The 19,324-nt window shown below is 33.4% G+C and overlaps 2 protein-coding genes across 2 annotated transcripts; both read left to right on the top strand.

Moving 5' to 3' along the window:
• Window positions 1-1,065: 1,065 nt before the first annotated feature.
• LOC126625238 (ethylene-responsive transcription factor ERF114-like) lies at window positions 1,066-3,391 on the top strand. Its single transcript, XM_050294329.1, has 2 exons — window positions 1,066-1,721; window positions 2,618-3,391. Exons 1-2 carry the CDS (start codon window positions 1,520-1,522, stop codon window positions 3,220-3,222), a joined length of 807 nt encoding a protein of 268 aa, XP_050150286.1. The 5' UTR covers window positions 1,066-1,519; the 3' UTR covers window positions 3,223-3,391.
• Window positions 3,392-14,003: 10,612 nt separating this feature from the next.
• On the top strand, window positions 14,004-16,921 carry LOC126626714 (ethylene-responsive transcription factor ERF114-like). Its single transcript, XM_050296110.1, has 2 exons — window positions 14,004-14,438; window positions 16,205-16,921. Exons 1-2 carry the CDS (start codon window positions 14,294-14,296, stop codon window positions 16,699-16,701), a joined length of 642 nt encoding a protein of 213 aa, XP_050152067.1. The 5' UTR covers window positions 14,004-14,293; the 3' UTR covers window positions 16,702-16,921.
• Window positions 16,922-19,324: the final 2,403 nt, after the last annotated feature.

Genomic DNA, 19,324 nt, shown 5'->3' with positions numbered 1-19,324 from the left:
GTAATTAAAGATGCTACAAAGTACACTTGGTGCTTAGCTAGGCTGCGTGATGCATGCTAAGGCAACTGCCGCAGTTCAATTTAATTAACTACATTCCACGATACCAAATTATAAATATATAAGTATAATTGGGGCTGGGCACAAAAATTGTCAAACCGAAAAACTGGACCGAACTAAAGCTATAAAAAATGTAAAAAAATCAAGTTGATTATAAAATTAAAAAAACTGAACCGAAATAAAAAAAGGACCGGTTGAATCCACTTTGGTTTACGATTTCATGACGCTAAAACCGGCCCAGAATCAAAATGTATGTAAATCTCACAGTAGAATTATTTAGTATTTGATTTCACATCAATTTTAGTTTTTCCGTATTTTCTAACATCTCGGATTTATGATTTGTCCTATTTCAAATACGAAAACATACTATAATATTGTGCGTGAAAATGCATGCTATACAAGCTAATTTTTTATTAAAAACAGAGATAAAACTCGTATATATCGGTTGGTCTTACATCTATTAAAAGATAATATAAATATGCGATTAATGTAGCATCAACCGTATTTTACCATTCATGCATGATGCATGATTTGACATATGCGAATTCTACCCCATTTTTCTTCTTTGGGTAAGCACATGAATCCAATAATTTCCCTTTCTGATGGCTCCACCATGACATCCATGAACTATTAACATCGAGTATTTGTTACGACTCAGTACTATCGTATGGTGGTATTTTTCTTCATTTGGAAGTGAGGTTTTAGGTTCAAATCTCGTAGATGGCGAATTCGATATCAAATTAGGTTGCCATTGTGTGACTTTGCCGAACTCTCCCTCCTCTTAGTGTAAAAATGTCGATGTATTAAGAAAAAACATCGAGTATTTGTCAAAGAAAAATAAAATTAACAATTTAATTTATTAATTTAGAAAAATAATGACAAATTTAAAAATGGAAAAGTAATGAGATAAACATCCGCCGTCATTGGTGTCAAAAGTAAACGCGTCTAGTTCAAAAAGGAATATGGAATAGAAGGCGTTAAAGTTGGACCATTTGCTTTTCCGTGCAGCTCCCAAAATTTTACACCAACTAGGGGAGGAGATAGGCTGGGAAAGATATATATTATATATGACTGTATCAAACCCTAGCATTTCTCCATCTTCTCTTCTTCCTCGTCCTCCTCCTTGCTATTGTCCTCCCTTAGTGTCTACCTCTCTTGATACTGTACAGTAATTTCATTTAACGGAAAGGAGGATCCGAACTTGGATGCAGAAGAGGAAGCAAACTGCTCAGACTGATGATCTTGATTCATATTTATATAGTGAAACAAAATAAGATAGTTAATTAATTGCTAGCTAGTAAGAACAATATTTGTGGTGCATGTTTGCTTGATGATTTGGCACAAGAATTTATATCTTTTGCAAATTTTCAAAGGGTTTTAACAAGGTCATAAAGTGGATCGAAAGCATGGGAAGAGGTCCTTTCCTGGTGATGAATCAGAGAAGAAAGAAGAGGATCATCAAATGATCTTCGATCCGTTTTGCTCATCTGCTCGATCTCAACATGAGATGTCTGCCATGGTCTCAGCTCTAGCTCAAGTTCTTGGAAGCAATAACAGCCAGACCCCGGCTGTTCAAGAGCCGGTGGAGCCGCCACTGATCACGCCCCAGTCCAGCGCCCTGGAATTGCATGAAGGTCAATCTCCTCAACAGGCTCAAGATCAAGGTTTAATATTGATCAGTCGTACTATTGACCATGAGTATTTATTAATTTCCAATTTTTAATTGATTTAGTTCCTCTGTGTAGAATTAAATATTCATATGACATCGATCCAGTTTCAGTTTATACGCTGTGACAGTTTTTTACCTGTAAAAGTAAGCATGAACATGAAGTTGTGAAGTGATTTTATTCTCAACAGGTGCCCTATTGAAATCCTCTATATTGTTCCGTTTCCATCTTCATATTGTTGATGCATGTTTTTAATTAGGTTGATGTTTTTTATCTGCAAAAGCAGCACGGATGCCGTAATAACAGTTTAAATCGGGGGTTGGGTTTCTACCCATGTATTCTAGGTTCAAAACTCATCATTACCTAAATTATTGTAATAGCTTCGAACTCTCTCCCCTCTCCTAATACTAGTAAAATTCAAAAAAAAAAAAAAAAACTGAAGTTTGCCCTCTGTATTTTGGCCCTAACGTTTTTAATGCATGTCTGCTGTAGCTCATTTGTGTAGATTGTATATATTGTTACATTCTTTTGCTCATCATAATAACAACTACTTTGCTACTTTGTTTCATAGCTACAATTGTTTTCTATGTAGCTATTCAACCAAATAAAGATGATTAGAAAGTGCATATATTTGATATACAATTAACAATACATATCAATATGCAAATTAATATATATATATATACATATATATATATATATATATATATATATATATGTATGTATGTATATGTTACCCCTTATATAAGGACCCATTTTTTAATCACCATCCCCGTAGTTAGATGAATTGAGCGCTGAATATCATATCAATATATCATTTATTGTGTTTCAATATACATAAGATACTGTTTAGATCAACTTGGGAAACTACATAACATTATTGATTTGTGAAGGGAATGTGAGGAGAAGGCACTATAGAGGAGTGAGGCAGCGACCATGGGGAAAGTGGGCAGCTGAGATTCGTGATCCGAAGAAGGCAGCTCGAGTGTGGCTCGGCACCTTTGAAACCGCAGAGGCCGCAGCGATTTCTTATGATGAAGCAGCTCTCAGGTTTAAAGGAAGCAAAGCTAAGCTCAACTTTCCCGAAAGAGTTCAGGGAAGAATTACTGAATTAGGTTACCTCACTACAACTAGTACTCAACAAAACTTGCCAGCTGAAGCTCAAAGTATTACGGACCACCACCAGCCTCTTCCTGATCATCAATATCAACTGCAGGCATTCCCTAATAATGTTGCTACTCCTCATGATCAATATGCACCATATTTTCTGAGTGGTAACGAGGGTGTAAATTATGATGATTTACCAACTAATCTTAGTGAAAGAGAAAGATTTGCTTTCCAGACTTCAGAAACTACTTCATCATCTTTGTTACCTTTCTTACCATCTCATCAACAAGAAGATCAACAACATCCCTTAAACTATTCTATGCCGGCATTCGGTTCTTCTTCTTCTTCGAGTTCAAATCCTCCCCCTAGGAATAGGAACCGTCGACCTTGACAGCAGTACTTCAAGAGGACGGTACACATCCAAGTTCAATTTCCCGAGAGATAGATCGTGGGAGAATAATGATACTATTTCCTTCATGTTTGTGATGTATTTTTGTTTCTTGAATTAGACTCTCTCTTGTCGACAAAGTTTTAAGAAGGTGATCAAACTGTTTTGTTAATTGATGATTGTTTTTAGTTTGTTTGACGAGATTTTCAGCTTACATATGTCAAATAATAGTCTAATGAAAATGAATTACTTTTGGAGACTGATACACACACACACATATATATATATATATATCTGGGAAGTGTTATTGACACTCCAAAAATCTCATTCTACACTTTTCACAAATGTATTTTTCTTTCTAAATAGAGAAAGTCTGGAGTGCAATATGAGAATTTTGGAGCGCGAATAACAATTATATATATACACCCATATATATATGATATATATATGATGATGAGATTGCAGTTGAAGGCATGGATTAATTTACAGCACATACTTGTAAATCTGAATTTAGCCAAATTGGTATAGTGTCGACTAATTAATGATCATCGAATTCGGCTATGTGTGACACATTGTGAGTCAGCCTAAATATATTTGATCTCATATCATATTATTTCTCACAGTCAATTGCCTCCGCCGGCCTTTATATGTGACACGTTCCAAATGCATGCTAATTATATTTCTAGAGGTCCTTGAGTAGGATTATGTTTAGGGTTTATGAAAAATTAATTTATGAACTATGAACCTCTTTTCTTTGTCAAGGCTCATTACTCTCTTTTATTTTTGGGTAAAAATATCAGGGACAATTTCATTGATAAACGTGGGTCAAATTACAATATTCGGACTGATCAAATAACATCAAACAACAAAGCTCCAAAGTACACAGAATAATTGGTCGACAATGCAAATATTTGAAAAGAAATTTCATTGACTAACTAGAAAGAACACAAAAAGATATGTCATAGACATGAATTACCGGTGCCATAAAGAGACCAAGATAGCAGAAACCAGAGCCACGGCCAAATTTGACCATAAGATGCCATGCATGTACGAGGAAGGGACATCCACTCATACATTCTCCAAGTCTCATGATTCTTTTTACACTAATTTGTACACAAAAATGTAAACAATAAACTAAAAGTTGTTTTTGTTTAAAGAGGGAAGGAATTGATAAGGAAAAAGGACTGTTAATATTATGTGAACCGCACACGTTGCATGCAATTTAAATGTGGTAAGAAAGAAACCGTGGCCCCCCAAAAAGGGGTGGGTTTAAAAGTAAGGAACTCGAAGAGTATAGTGGAAAGTAACCTAACATATTTACCAATTAATTAAAGAGTCTCTCTCTTTTTTGTCAATGATCAACTCTAATAATTAATATGTATTTGTTTATAATTCCTTATGATATATCCCGAACCATCGAAGCCCCTTGTAAATCAAGTCGTAGGGGTTAATTAAGTTGATTAGGCTTTTCACCGTTCACCTAGAAGGAGTCAAAAACTTGATACCATCGTCCAAACCGCTACATATATCCAAAAAAGAAGAACACCATGTTCGCTAACAATTAAATAGAGCATTCAAAGCAAATAACTATTTTTATATTTTTGGCTTCTCAATATCATATAGTTTATATAGGTTATATTTTTTTTTTTGAACAGACGATATTATCTACACTAAGACCATCTCCAATGGTGGTTTATAACCTAAATTTTCCCCCTTTTTTTCCCCCCAAATCCACTCCAACCCAAAACCTAAACCAAACCTAAAACCTAAAACTTAAAATGAAGGTAAATATAGGTCACAAATTTAGCCCACAAAAGCTGCTGGGACCCACGGATGAGAGTGAAAAGTGGGCCTTGTCCTGTAGCCAACGACTACTTTTCTTCATCGGGTGGTGGTGGTAATTGGACCGTTGGTTAATCCAACGGTCCACATTCAATTTTTTTTTGTTTTATATTTATATATTTATTGAATCCAACGGCTTAAATCGAATATAATCAAATCTAACGGTAAAAAAAAAAAAAAAAAATCTAACGATCTAAATTTAAATCCAATGGCTAGAATGATCTAAAAATTTATCGGAATTTAAATATTTTTTTCCAACGGCTAGAATAATTTTTTTTTTAAGTTTATGTGGTTTATCATAATTTTCATGTATTGATTTAGTGATTTTTCAAAATTTATCGGAATTTAAATATTTTTAGGTTAAAATGTTCATAAAATTAATTTAGGATAGTCTACATAATTTTTTTTTTTTAAAAAGTTAATTTAAAAAAAAAAAGCCTTAATTCATTTTTTGATAATCTAGGGCTAAAATTTTAGGCCAAAAGGGTTAGAGTAGAAAAGCTATTTCTGGGCTAAAACCTAAATTTTCTGGGCTAAATATTTTTAGGTTTTAGGTCAGGATTGGAGATGGTCTAAGGGGGTGGGGAGTGGGTTAAGCCTCATAATGGGCTATCAATAATGTAGTTCAAATTCACTTTTAGCGAGAATCGAACCCAAGATTTCTCACTTATATGTGAAGAGGAATACCATTAGACCGTAGTACTACGTTAATCGTCTGACCTGTTAATTAAAGAGTAATAATACATTTATCATAAGTTTTATACTACGTTTGTATTATTTTTCTAATTGAGATAAAATCCGTCAATACAAATACATTCCATGTTTACTAAAGAGATGAGACAAATATGATATAGAAAATATAGCAAGAGTGACATTTAGTGATTGAAAAAAAAGTCAAATTATTTGTAATGTATCACACGTAACACAATTTAGATGTTTAATTTATATACTCAACAATATAAAAGGTATTCACCTTCAACATTTAAGAGGTAATTGTTTCAAAACTAAGAAACTCCAACTTTCAATTATCTTCATCCTCTAGCTAAGTCGTTTTCTACTCGAGTCACACTGGTCACTCACTTATCTATTACTTCTTGGTTTCTACATACAATCGTGATTTTACAACTAGGTAAATATTTTTCCTCGCAATATTATATATATGTATTAATAAAATGGTTAAACATGTGCAACAATAGTATCTATCTAGAAGTTATCTTGAGGTACACTTTTTCTAATGTTGAAAGATGTCACAAAGTCAAATATCATCTTCTACTATTTAATAAAAATGATATATGTAATAAAATCGCATAGAATTGAAGTGATATGCATTGCATCTCATATTTTATTGAAATTGATAAAATATGTTGACCACTTTCTTCTATTTTTTCCTTGACCAGTTTCTTCTTTCGGTGGGTACCTTCGAGCGAGTAGTTCATGCAGAAAAGTAGAAGTTGCAGTTAATTAGTAGGGGTATTTTGATATGGGTCCAAAGTAACTAAAAATTAGATCTATTTCAAAAGTAGGCCTATAAAATTGGATCTATTTCAAAATTTCCCTAATTAGTACTACAGCTACCTAAAAATGCATAATCCATGGACGAACAAAACACAAAAGTAGTACTCTCTTTAACTATATATATATATATATGCATGGTAGCACTTATTTTACATAATTTTTTACACAAGTTTTTGTGGGGTTTACTCCATAATGTATTTTATTGATCCAAACCATCTATCATCTAGAACGTTGTTCATAAATCATCCTTTCAAAAAATTAGATAAATCCAAAGTCATTAAGAATTCATTTGTAATGAAGAAAATAGACGAATACGATTCTATAAATAAATTTTAATCCTTAATTCAACTGTGATATGATTTTGGTGATTTTTGATAAACATAATATTTGAAGAAAGACCTAAAAAATATACGATTTGATTCTTTGAAATATATTACTATGTGACCCTCACAAAAACGTATTAAAAAATTGTGGGGTAGAAAAATGATGCTAGGGATCATTCCCATATAATATGTATAAATATATATCTGCAATTTTGCATGCAGTGACTTTATTATATAGTTTCCCTTGCTCAAAAGTAAAAGACTAAATAGAACCATCGAAAATCGGCTAAATTGACTCAGTTCCACTCACGGCTAAATTGATTTGATCAATCCATAAATAATTTTTGTAGTTACGACCTAAGCTACTACTCCGTGTGTGGCTCCTTTGGACGGCTTCTCTTTTACGATTCTCTGTCGCCTCCATTTGTCAATCTTTTCGGCTCTAGCTAGTCGTTTTCAAGCTCAACTATAGCTTGTTTATTTAACCTTCTATTATTTTGTTTTCTTTTGCTTTCTAATTTCTTTATTCTGGAAAAAGTATTTTTCACAAAAATTCCATGGGCGGTTTACTAGGTTGGGAGTTGACCGCTTACCCCGTTATCGGTTTAATTAGGGCACCTTATTTATAGTGCTTAATTAGTTATATAGAGTCAATAATATGGACTTTTAGGGGCTAGCTAGCTAGGGTTTTAACTTTTACATAAACCCCTGCAAGATTTACTGTATAAATGTGTTTTTGGCTCTCATGACTTGGCCGTTTACTGTAGAGTTCCTGTTAGGGTTTGTATATATGAGATAGTTCCTGTTTAGGTTTTGTATGTGTGAGATAGAGCAACAGAGTTCCTGTTTACCGATGGATTCAGGTGTGCTTCGGAAAGCTGTATATATCTACGCGATCATGGATTTAATTATTTCAAATGACGTATATATATATATATATTTATATATTTGAGTTGATGGAGACTCACTTCGTGAGATCACACAGTTCGATAAAAAGACCCTAATATTCTAGTTAGAAAAACCTAATTTAGCTTGAAAACAGTTATGAATAATTTTAAAAGAGTTTACAAATCGTTGTGCATCAACGCCAACAAAGCCATAGTAGTAGCCCAAAAGACAAGGATAATGCTTGTGTGCTCCGTAAAGGGAATTATTTGTTTGCCCACTAACGATTAACAAACTTTTATCGTCCAAACATTATAAGTGGAACTGCTCATTCTCTTTATCATCGCTTAAATATCATATATGCAAAAAGTTATTCAATTTGGAGATCTTTAATTTAGTCATTCATACGCATAAAACAAATGAACGGTTCATCATAGGACGCTACTTGTTACCAAAACTGTTGATTGGTTTAACACGTATGGATGACTAAATGATCTCTAAATTGTATGATATTTTTTCTTCTTCATATATGTGATCTTTAGATGATGATAAAGAGAAGAGTAATGCTAGGGAGACTAAATTTGTAGACAAAATTTACAAACTAAATGACGTGTCACCAATAGAAATGAACACATTTATCAAGGCTGAAGTAATAATCCAATCATCAACTTCCATGTCATTTAGTTTACAAAATTTTGTCTGTAAATTTAGTCTCCATATGTTCGGACGGTAATGTTAATTGTAAGTGGGGGGAGGGACACACACATTATCACAAAATTATTCAATTTGGAGATCTTTTCATCATTCATATGCATAAAACCAATGGACGGTTTATCATGAAGATGCTAATTGTTACTAAAACTGTTGATTAGTTTAACATGTATGTATAACTAAACGATCTCCAAATTGAATGAATTTTCTGCATATATAATCTTTAACTATTGATAAAGAGAGTGAATGTTTACATTTATGATGTTCGGATGGTAAATGTTCGTTAATCGCAAATGGAAGGACAAGCAAGTCCTCCATAGAGGAACATGATCATTATCCAAAAGGTAAATAAATAGACACAGTAATATTTATTGTTATATATCCGTTTACATAAATGAAAGAACCAAGATACTTTCATATGTATATATTATGCTCGGGGAGCATATTCAAATGACTTTTAATGAGCATTTTGCATTTCTTATTAGGAAAACTAATGAAAAGGTCTTGAAAACTTTGAGTTTTAATGATAAGGACAAAATAAAGGGTAAAGTGAATAGTACCAAGATTGACTTTTTAGTGTAAAAATGTGATTTTTCGTTAAAATGAACAGTACCGGATGTTTTTCGTTAAAGTTCCCTTTCTTATTAGCCTGAAAGCTCTCAAATGAGCAACTTTTAAGGGATGCAAATATTCATCTTGACGGGAACATGTAAATTGATATCTATATTTGAATCTTTAAAAGGTGGGCCCTGCAAGTTGAAGAGAAAATAAGAAAGCTATTACGTAAATCAAGAGCGAAAATGAATGAGATACAAATTTACATCTCCCATATTGGAGTTAAACAAGGACGCCAAATTTATAATGAAGCAAATTTCCACGCCAGATTGGAAGGTTTTCGAGTTCCAGTTGAGTCTGCTATTGTCAGAAAAAGAAAGACTTACATGAAATAGAAACACCAAATAGCAAACAGATTCATCTTGTGACGCTAGGCTGGAAGGGTGTTTGAGTTCGAGGTCGAGCTGATCCTGTCGATGTCACCACTAGGAAACTAATAAGGAGCATAATACTCTTTGATCTCTTTCGTGTAGGCTAAAGCAAATTACTTCTCTTTCTGGTCAAGTTTAGAATATGTCAACTTAAGGACATTAATTATTGATAGCTAGGGCCAATATCTCATGAAAAATCAAATTCCGGTTGAAGTTGAGAATATCCACAAATAATAAACTTACTCGCTAGAATCGAGTGTTTGACAAACTGGAAAATGACAAACATTATTTAAAGCAAGAGAAAATACTAAAATGCTTTAAATATTATAATGGATTATGAATTGTATTTGGGTGCTACATGATTTTATGTGTTAGGGTTGCTTTGATATTGTTGTGCTTTTAAAACAAAATTTTTCTGTTGTATTGTGAGAATGATTAATTCTGTTAAGGCTTGTTTAGTAGTAGCATCAAAAGCTAGAATTAGTAAAAGCGAGAAGTCAGAAAGCAAAAAAACTTTACAGGCACATGTATGTCCTTAATATTATTTATATTTCAAAAAAAAAAAAAAAGCATTCGAAAACCTTTTACTTCTGAAAGAAAAAAACTAACTTGGTAATGAAGAAGGATTTCAAACCTAAGGCCATTCATTTAGCCCGAAATCGCTCTAAATCTATATCCAATAAAAGAGCTAAATCATAGTCAACATCGGATTAAATCCTTTATCATTGGGCCAAATGGCCATCACGCTTGCCAAACATAGCAAGCTTAGTAGCCCATGGCTACATTTTTTTGTGGGCTCCACTTGCTTTTATTATCGTCACTTTCTTCTCAATTTGATTCTCCTTATCTTCTCTCTTCTCTATTCTCTCTCTCGTCTAAAGACTAATAACTGATATAACAGAAATATAGTTAAAAGGGTATTATTGTAATTGGGTTATATAGCTATATAAGAGATTGTATAGCTATCATTTCCTTAAGTTCATTTGTATACATTTTTTCTAATCAATCAATACAACCAATTCTTTCTCTTCCTTTGTATCAATTCTTCATCTTTTGCAATGTAGTTAATATGGTATCAGAGCCACCAAGGCTCACGCCATGGATCTTGGTGGTCAATTCCTCTTCTATCTTTCTTCATTACTTTCTTTCGTTTCTGCGTACTTGATCGTTTATGCTTCCATATTCGTAGTTCTTATTGTTTTTTTTTGTCTCTGGATTTTTCTTCCGAGGGTTTTGTGTTTAGTTTTGGGATTTTTTTGCTGTGAAAAGATCCAAGCATTTCCATGAAGAACAGGAATCAAGAACCTCAATTTTTCATCTGGGTTTCACCGCAAATTTTGACTGGGGCTTCGAGCTCGAGCAAATTGGGCTGCTGGAGAAATTGGGCTTCAACCTCCTGATCTTATTAGTCAATTTGTCAACCACTTGGTCCGTGCTCAAATCGACCTACAAATCCTTCTTGATGAACTTGAGGAATGGGGCCATATTCGAATTCGCTGCCACACCTTTCTTGCTTTCGAACTCTATAATGCCCTTCAGGATCGTAATCTCATCGTCCTCGCTCCAAAGCTGCTGCCCTTTTTTTTCAATTCCTCATCGTCGCCGCCGACCTTCTTCTTCTTGGAGTTTTTCCAACTGCGAAAAAGGGTTGGTCTAAGCTGATATGGAGGCTTTCTTCGAATCAACCACTGCTGGATCTCGAAGCATCATGTTATGGCGGCTTCACCGATTCCAATACTATATGCAATTGTATGTTGATGACCACTTTCATTGGCAAGATCGCAGTTTTTGGTATGGTTCTCTGTTTCTTCCTTTCATAATGTTTCACTGAATGTGCACTAGATTTGGGTATGGTTCTTGAAGTTCTTGGATTGGTGGTTGCTGTTCTTGGATTGGTGCTCTTGCTGTGATATTTTCTGGCTGTTGGAATCAGGTTGTTGCACATAAGATTTCTGTATTTTTGGGTCAATGAAATTTTATGCAGTGTTGGTGTGTTTCGGGGTTTTGAGTATATGATTAAGGCTGATTGCAAGAAATGTTGGAAGTTGAAGAAAGTTATGAAGATAAAGTGGGAATGTAGGTGATTTTTTCTGCTGTTCCTCTGGAAATTTATGGAGCTGCGAATTTTTGCGATTATGTATCTGTGATCTTGGGGGGTTTGGTGATTGAAGGAGTTGTTTTTGGGTATATTGTTTCTGGGTCTCAGGAGTGTCAATCTCCTTGGTTAATGTTTGGTGTTAGTCTCTGGGAAGATTTAGGAAGATCTCAGGAGTGTCATTCTCCTTAGTTAATTTTGGTGTTAGTATTTGGGAAGATTTAGGAAGTTATCAAGAGTGTCAATCTCCTTACTTGATTTGATTTCTTGGAGTGTCATTCTCCTTGGTTAATTTTGGTGTTAGTATCTGGGAAGATATAAGAAGCTATCATGAGTGTCAATCTCCTTGGTTGATTTGGTTTCTTGGAGTGTCATTCTCCTTGGTTGATTTGGTGCCAGTCTCTGTAAAGTTTTAGTTAGTTCAAGATATTTTTTGCTCCAATTCCTCTGTAGATGACAAAGACTTCAACAAATTAGGATTAGCAACTGTACTGTGCAGAGCATTTTCAGCAGCAACATAAGCTTTCTTGTGCGATCACAGAGCCACCACCAATAAATGAGAAAAAGCCAACATGGCAGAATTGATGAACGATGATAGCCCCTGTAATGTGAGCATAATCTTCCACCACAACATGACTTGCCAGCAATGTATTATTTGCAAAAAGGATGTTGTTTCCGATCTTGCAATTGTGGGCAATGTGATAAGATCCCATGATAAGATTGTTATTCCCAACAGCTGTTATATCACTCAACTTCGAAGATCGGTGAATCGAAGTATAGTTTCTTGCATTATACAAGAGAAGTTGCATGAGTGATTGATGAAGAAGAAGAAGGTGGGTGTGGAGAGAAGAAGAGCTTTCTTGTGGTGCAATTTTCGAGGGGAGAGGTGGTAATTGGCACCCGGTGGTATTCATTTGTTTCGGGTTTTCTGCAGTGTTCTTGAAGCATTGCAAACATCTTGGTCTTGTAGTTCTAGATTAGTTTCAGAGCTCTAACTAGTTCAAACTTCACTTGGCTACACCAAGTTTAGTTTGAGGGGGGAGTAATAACTGATATAACAGAAATATAGTTAAAAGAGTATTATTGTAATTGGGTTTTATAGCTATATAAGGAATTGTATAGCTATCATTTCCTTAAGTTCATTTGTATACATTTTCTCTAATCAATCAATACAACCAATTCTTTCTCTTCATCTTTATCAATTCTTCATCTTTTGTAATGTAGTTAATAAAGATGATCATGGTAGGGTTGGACGACGTAATTTAGTGGTGGTGTTTGATTGTGTGAGATCTGGTGGTGGTGGTGGTGTTTGATTGTGTGAGATCTGGTGGTGGTAGTGGTGTGAGGTAGAGATGATAAAAGTATAGTTCAAGTTGCATAATAAAACAATAATATATTAGATGGCTTAAATGTAGCCCGAAACTACATTTAGCCTTAATGACTGAAAATGGCCTAAAAGATACATTTAAAGTCAGCAAAGTGGCTGGGTGAGCCTTTTTTTTTTGTTTTTTTTCCCTTAAGTTAAGCTTAATTTTAAAGTTTTTTATTTATTTATTTATTTTTATATAGCCACTTAATATTACGGTCTAGTGATATTTCCTCCTCACTTGTAAGTGAGAGGTCTTAGGTTTGATTCTTGCCAAAGGCGAATTTGAACCATATTATTGCTAGCCTATTGTGAGGCTCAGCTCAACTCCCTCCCTCTCAGTGTAGATAATACCGTTTGTTAAAAAAAAAGTATTTTTATATAAAACTTATAATCATCATGATATATTCCTAATTGGATGTATGATATTGCAATGTTGAAAAGATGAGGTATGAGTTTGTTATGTGATCCAAACTTGAGGATGCAAAATGTAATTTACCCTAAAAAGAACAAGCATACTAGTATATATACCAAAAAAATTGAATTTATACGTAAGCATATACCAAATATTAAGAATGAACAATAAATTGCATGTGCGAAAAAGTTTGAGAATTTTCAAAAACATATATTATATGAATTTCTAAATTATGTTCCGAAATTTTTGAGATTACTCAGATTCTGAAAATTCTGAATTTGAGATTGTGATTCGATCAGATCCGTTCCAATTTCAAAATTTTGAAACAGAAATTGAAAACTTTATTTCCAATCGGATCCATACGAAAATCAGACCTAATAACTAGCATCACATTTGAGTAAGGGTTTGACTTCCAACGTCCAACTTGACAAATTTGCATATATTTGTATGGGAATGCGGTGTAAAGGAATAAAGAACAATAAATATTGAACTCAACTAAATTCAAATATACATATATATGGAATCAATAATGTTGGAGGAATAATGGATTCTTCAAACGTTCACACCACGATAACGAAATATGTATAAAGTCTAGATGTTTCTGTAGCAAACCCTATCTCCCACCTATCTTCCTCCTCCTCTCATTTTCTCCTCTCATCTCTTTCATTTCTTTCCTTAATCTACTGTCTACTTTTAATGTACGTCGTAAAGCTAGAACGAATTTGAATCAGTTGTTGGTGTCCCTCTCGATTCTGACTCATATATATATATATATATATATATATATATATATAACGTCAAAATATTAATATCTAGGTTCATAAAGTGGATCGAAAACATGGGAAGAGGCCGCTGGCTTCGGTTGAATCAGAGGAAAAAGAGGAGGATCAAATCTTTCCTGTTTACTCGACTCGATCTCAGCAAGACACTTTTGCCATGGTTTCAGCTCTAGCTCATGTGATTGGAAAAAATAGTGAACAAATTAATAACCCAATTGATCAAGTGCAAGGAATAAATCCATTAATAACCTCACAGTCCAGCCCTACAGAGACTCAATCTCAACCAGTACTTCAAGATCAAGGTATTATATTTTATATATTATCAACAATGAATTAATCTTCTTTTTGGTTCTCTGTAACAAAAATAACTTTTTGGTATATTTGCAGCAGAACTACTTGATCTCCTTCATAAGGGATTTAGGGAGCTTCTGTATAACTAATCATATGGTTTTCTTCCACCTTTTAGTTATGTGGATTGTGGCGTCCCTATTTTCTCCTACTGCTCACTCTTTATTTCTGGCATTGAGATTGGATGAAGAGGTTGTGCATAAATATTTATTTTATATAGTTATAGATTATCACTCTAGCATTCCTTTCTCTAGTATAATGCTTCAACTTATTTATTAATTTTTTCCTGATTTGAACTTTATACATATATTAGAAGAGATAAATACCCAAGTGGTGTACATTAGGATTTCGTGACCCAATATTAATTTTGTGATAATCATCTTGGTCGTCAATTTTTTTTTCTTCTGAAAATATGACTTTAGCCCCTGGAAACTCAATTTTCTCCACATAAAACCCGAAGTAAATTTTTTGCTCAAATAAAACTCATTGACTAGACTCCACATAAGCAAATTGATTAATTATGTTTGACTTTACCCATTTAAAATTTTTCGGATGCCTAAAACACCCTTATTGAATGTTTAATGTACACAATTAATTCTATGCAAATTGTAAGGGAGAATTAATGATTTTACAAAAAAAAATATTTTGCATATAAATGTAGGGATTTGTTGGTTAGTTTGGCTCTTGAATTCCAATTTACCATTACAACGTGTCCATATTATATATAGGTAAATCATTGTACTTTAAAATATATAAAAAAAATTGTTGTCAAAGTAAAAATATATAAATTAAAGGAGATAAAAACTTGTAGGCAAATTAATTTTAGGACAAAGAAAAAGAAAAGAACCAACTATAGGTTAATTATTTACATATACAGTCTAGATATTTGATTCACATAAAAAATGTAGGTAAATTACATGTGCATAATTTACCTACTATTATTGAAATTTACGTACTTGCATAATTTAGGAAAAATGCCAACAAAACATGAGAATATTATTTGCATATATAATAGGTAAATTGCCAAAAGAAATATGAGAATATGTTGTTTATATATTGTAGGTAAATTACAGACTATAGGGCAATATTATTTATATAGGTAAAGTAGGGACGTTTAACTATTATATATAAGAAGAATAATTACACTGAATAATAATGTAGTCATTATTTAAAGTAATGCACTAGATTGTTGTAGAAATTAAAAATAAATAAATATAAAAAACATCAGGATGATTAATTAGATTTTAAGGCCCTTGATTGAAGCTAATTTTCAAGTGTGGGTTGTGGCAAAAATTGTAAATAATTTGTATCAGTAGGTTACTTATATTCTTATGTGGCAGTTTATTTGACTTTTGGGTTTTTGTTGGATGTTTAATTATATGTGGGTTTGTATTTAGAAATCATGATTTTTCAGGATCAATATCTAATGAACCTTTTTTTTTTTTCATAAAAACCTGTCTTAGTTAGTAAAGTACAAGTTCTGAGCTAATGTTAGAGGGACCATATTTTCAAACAAAAAGTGAAATGTTATAACGTGTCAAATAACAATTGAGCACCATGGATAAGAATTGAACATAAGAAGAAGCGAGTATTGACTATGTTCAAATAGCACGATCCTTCTAGCATTACTCAAACTTAGGTTCCGTCTCCACCTATGTATGAAATGATTCTTTTTCAGGTTTGATATTTTTGAGAAATTAATTTATATGTTTGTGTGAAGGAAATTTGAGGAGACAACATTACAGAGGAGTGAGGCGGAGACCATGGGGAAAGTGGGCTGCTGAGATTCGTGACCCGGTGAAGGCAGCCCGAGTGTGGCTGGGCACTTTTGACACAGCTGAGGCTGCAGCACTAGCTTATGATAAAGCAGCACTCAAGTTCAAGGGAAGCAAAGCTAAGCTAAACTTCCCCGAGAGAGTTCAAGGGATCTCTGAGTCAGGTTGCCTCACATTAATAACTACTGATCAACAAGACAGCTTGAACATTAATCCTCCTCAGCCTAATATTTCTCGACCAACATCTTCCAGTGTTTTCGATTGTACACAATATAATAATGTCACATCTTCTACATCCTTGTTGTCGTCGTCCTCCATGCCATCTCAACAAGCGGCAGAGCTCCCAAGCTTTTCGATGCAGTTCGGTCCTTCTTTTTCGAGTTCAAGTTCGGGCCTTCCTCATAAGTATAGGAAAGACTTTGACACCAGTCACTCAAGATGATAAGATTAATAGCTATGGAAACGGTAGGAGATCAGATTGAACGATCGATTAAGGAGAGTAAAAGGTTAATATAATTTTGATGCATGAGTGTTTTTCTTTCCCTTTTTTGGTTTTGTTTAATTTCTTCTGGTCTAAAACAACTTCTTTCTCATATCAAATTAAGTTCACTTCAGTTTGTATTTGATGACAACTAATTTGACAAGAAGCTAGATAAAATTTTCATGCATGTGTGCGCCAAATTCCATGATGTGTGAGAATGAATTTAATTAACCCAGCAAGCTTGCTAACTTAACTAAGAGAGAGTGAGGGTTTGTATACACACCTGGCGTAGAACATAATATGATAAACATTACATAGCCCATATTAGGGCAAAATTTAGAGAGCTAAACCTTGACAGATACGTTCATGGTTTTATGTTCCACTATATATATATATATAGATCTATCATCTATGCATGTACATGGTAACTTTTGCTTGTTTTAAAATTGCTTGTTTTAGCATCGATTTGAAATGTGTGGTTATTGATAATAAGGGTCTCACACGTTTGTCACTACCAATTCAGAGTAATATTATTTAAAAACATAAAGTTGATGCATTTGTTGTTATAATATTCTCCAGTACAGGTGAATCTTGCATCAAATTATATGGCCTACTACTTTATTAGGCGTGTGATTAATAAGTGTGTTAGTTTTATATATTCAAATAAAAAATAATTATGTTATTAAATTTAGGATAATGAACGATGCAGTGCAATTACGTTAATCATCATTGTTAAGACGTTCAGTTCCTATATCATATTAATAGAACTGCTCTACTAAGGTCCTAACTTTAAGGACTACTAAGGTCCTAACTTTAAGGACTTATAAGGTCCTTGTTCATATGAGCCATCAAATTAATCTTATAGTAGATTAAGTTATCAACTTAAATAAAAGATTGGAGGAAATTGGATGTGTAAAGTTATTAGGGTTTTATGCAATTGGATTTGCTAATTTTACATAGTTCATGCGAAGACTAGGTTTTGCAGGTGGAAGAGATCCGACATGACGTGAAACCTTCTTCTCTTCTTATTTATTTTGCTTATTTGTTCTATCAATTAGTATTTTGTCTCTTAATAACAAAAATTATTTAATCCAAAGCTCATATAAAAAAAGTACATCATAGGTTCTTAAAATGAAAACTTTAAGAGAGTAGCTGTCATATTAAATATTATCTAAAGTCCATGGTGTCATGTCCAAATTAATGGATCCATTCAAAAGTCAAAAGTAATAGTTTTATATCATCTTTGCGTTTCACTAATATTTTTCTCAATTTTCTTTTGAGAACTTTAACGAAAAGCATCCGGTACTGTTCACTTTAACGAAAAATCATATTTTTACATTAAAAAGTCAATCCTGGTACTATTTACTTTACCCTTTATTTTGTCCTTAGCATTAAAAATCAAAGTTTTCAAACCCTTTTCATTAGTTTTCCTTTTTCTTTTTTGATTTGTGTTCAACTTGAACAAATGGATTCATATCTTAGGCAAGAACCGCCACCACAGAATACCTCCAATAATGGTATATGCCATGTCCAAAACATCATCTATCAAAAGTCCTAATTAAATATTGGGTGTGCATTAATATTCCTTGCACATTGATTTCAAATCAAAAGTCCTAATTAAATATTGGGTGTGCATTAATATTCCTTGCACATTGATTTCAAACTTGGAGCAAAGTCTTATTAGATATGATCCATCTTATTAAGAATTTCCGTCAAAAAATTATGTGCGTGAAACACACATAATCTTCTTCTAAAAAATAATTGGTGCAATTTTTTAAATATGCATGTGTTACATGCTCAATTTTGATGAAAATTCTCGTCGAATTGGCTTTCAAAATCAATACTCCACATTATATCAAATTCAAAGATCAAGAATAAAAACCAATTTATGCTTCTAACAAATGTCAAGCATATGAATAGTTTTGCATTTAAAAAATATAAACACAGTTACCCAAGGTGTACTCGAAGTCATTGGAAAAAAAAACAAAAGAAAAGAGGACAAAAAGAGTAAACTTCCCACTCCTTGTATGAGTGGTGAGATGACTGGTAAGTGGGTCGCAATTTTTTTTGGACTCGAAAGAAGAATGATATTCGGCTGGCGTTGACTTGAGTTTCAGTCTCCACGCCAATTGCCAAATATGGATCAACTGTTTGACTTCTTGGTCTACTGCTTCTGTCTTTGTTCGTTTCATAGCCGACTCAACTTGTTTTGTCGGCTCCAAACTTCAAACCTTTCGGCTTTCACATTTACGTTTTCTTTCATTTCACTCGTGTAAATGTAAATACAATGATTTCCGCACACTTCGTCTCTCTTCTCATTGTTCTAAAAATTGCCGCCCAGTTCCGCCTAGGCTCTTGTAGATATGTAAATTTCGTTGCATGCAAATGATGTATCATAAAGCTTCACGTGACATATGACTCATCACAAATGAACAAGTCATCAATGACATGTGGCACAAATCAAGCAAAGGAAGCTCAAAACTTCCCCAAAATTCGGCCAAAAGGAAGAAATCTTCTTAAAATTGGCAAGGGGCCCAAATTGCTCTCAAAACTGGAAAGGAAACTAAAGCATCTTCACAAAACA

The sequence above is a fragment of the Malus sylvestris genome, chromosome 6, assembly GCF_916048215.2.
Source record: "Malus sylvestris chromosome 6, drMalSylv7.2, whole genome shotgun sequence".
Lineage (NCBI taxonomy): Eukaryota > Viridiplantae > Streptophyta > Magnoliopsida > Rosales > Rosaceae > Malus > Malus sylvestris.
Note: the sequence above shows the minus strand (reverse complement) of the source record. Positions and strands in the feature narration are given on the sequence as shown.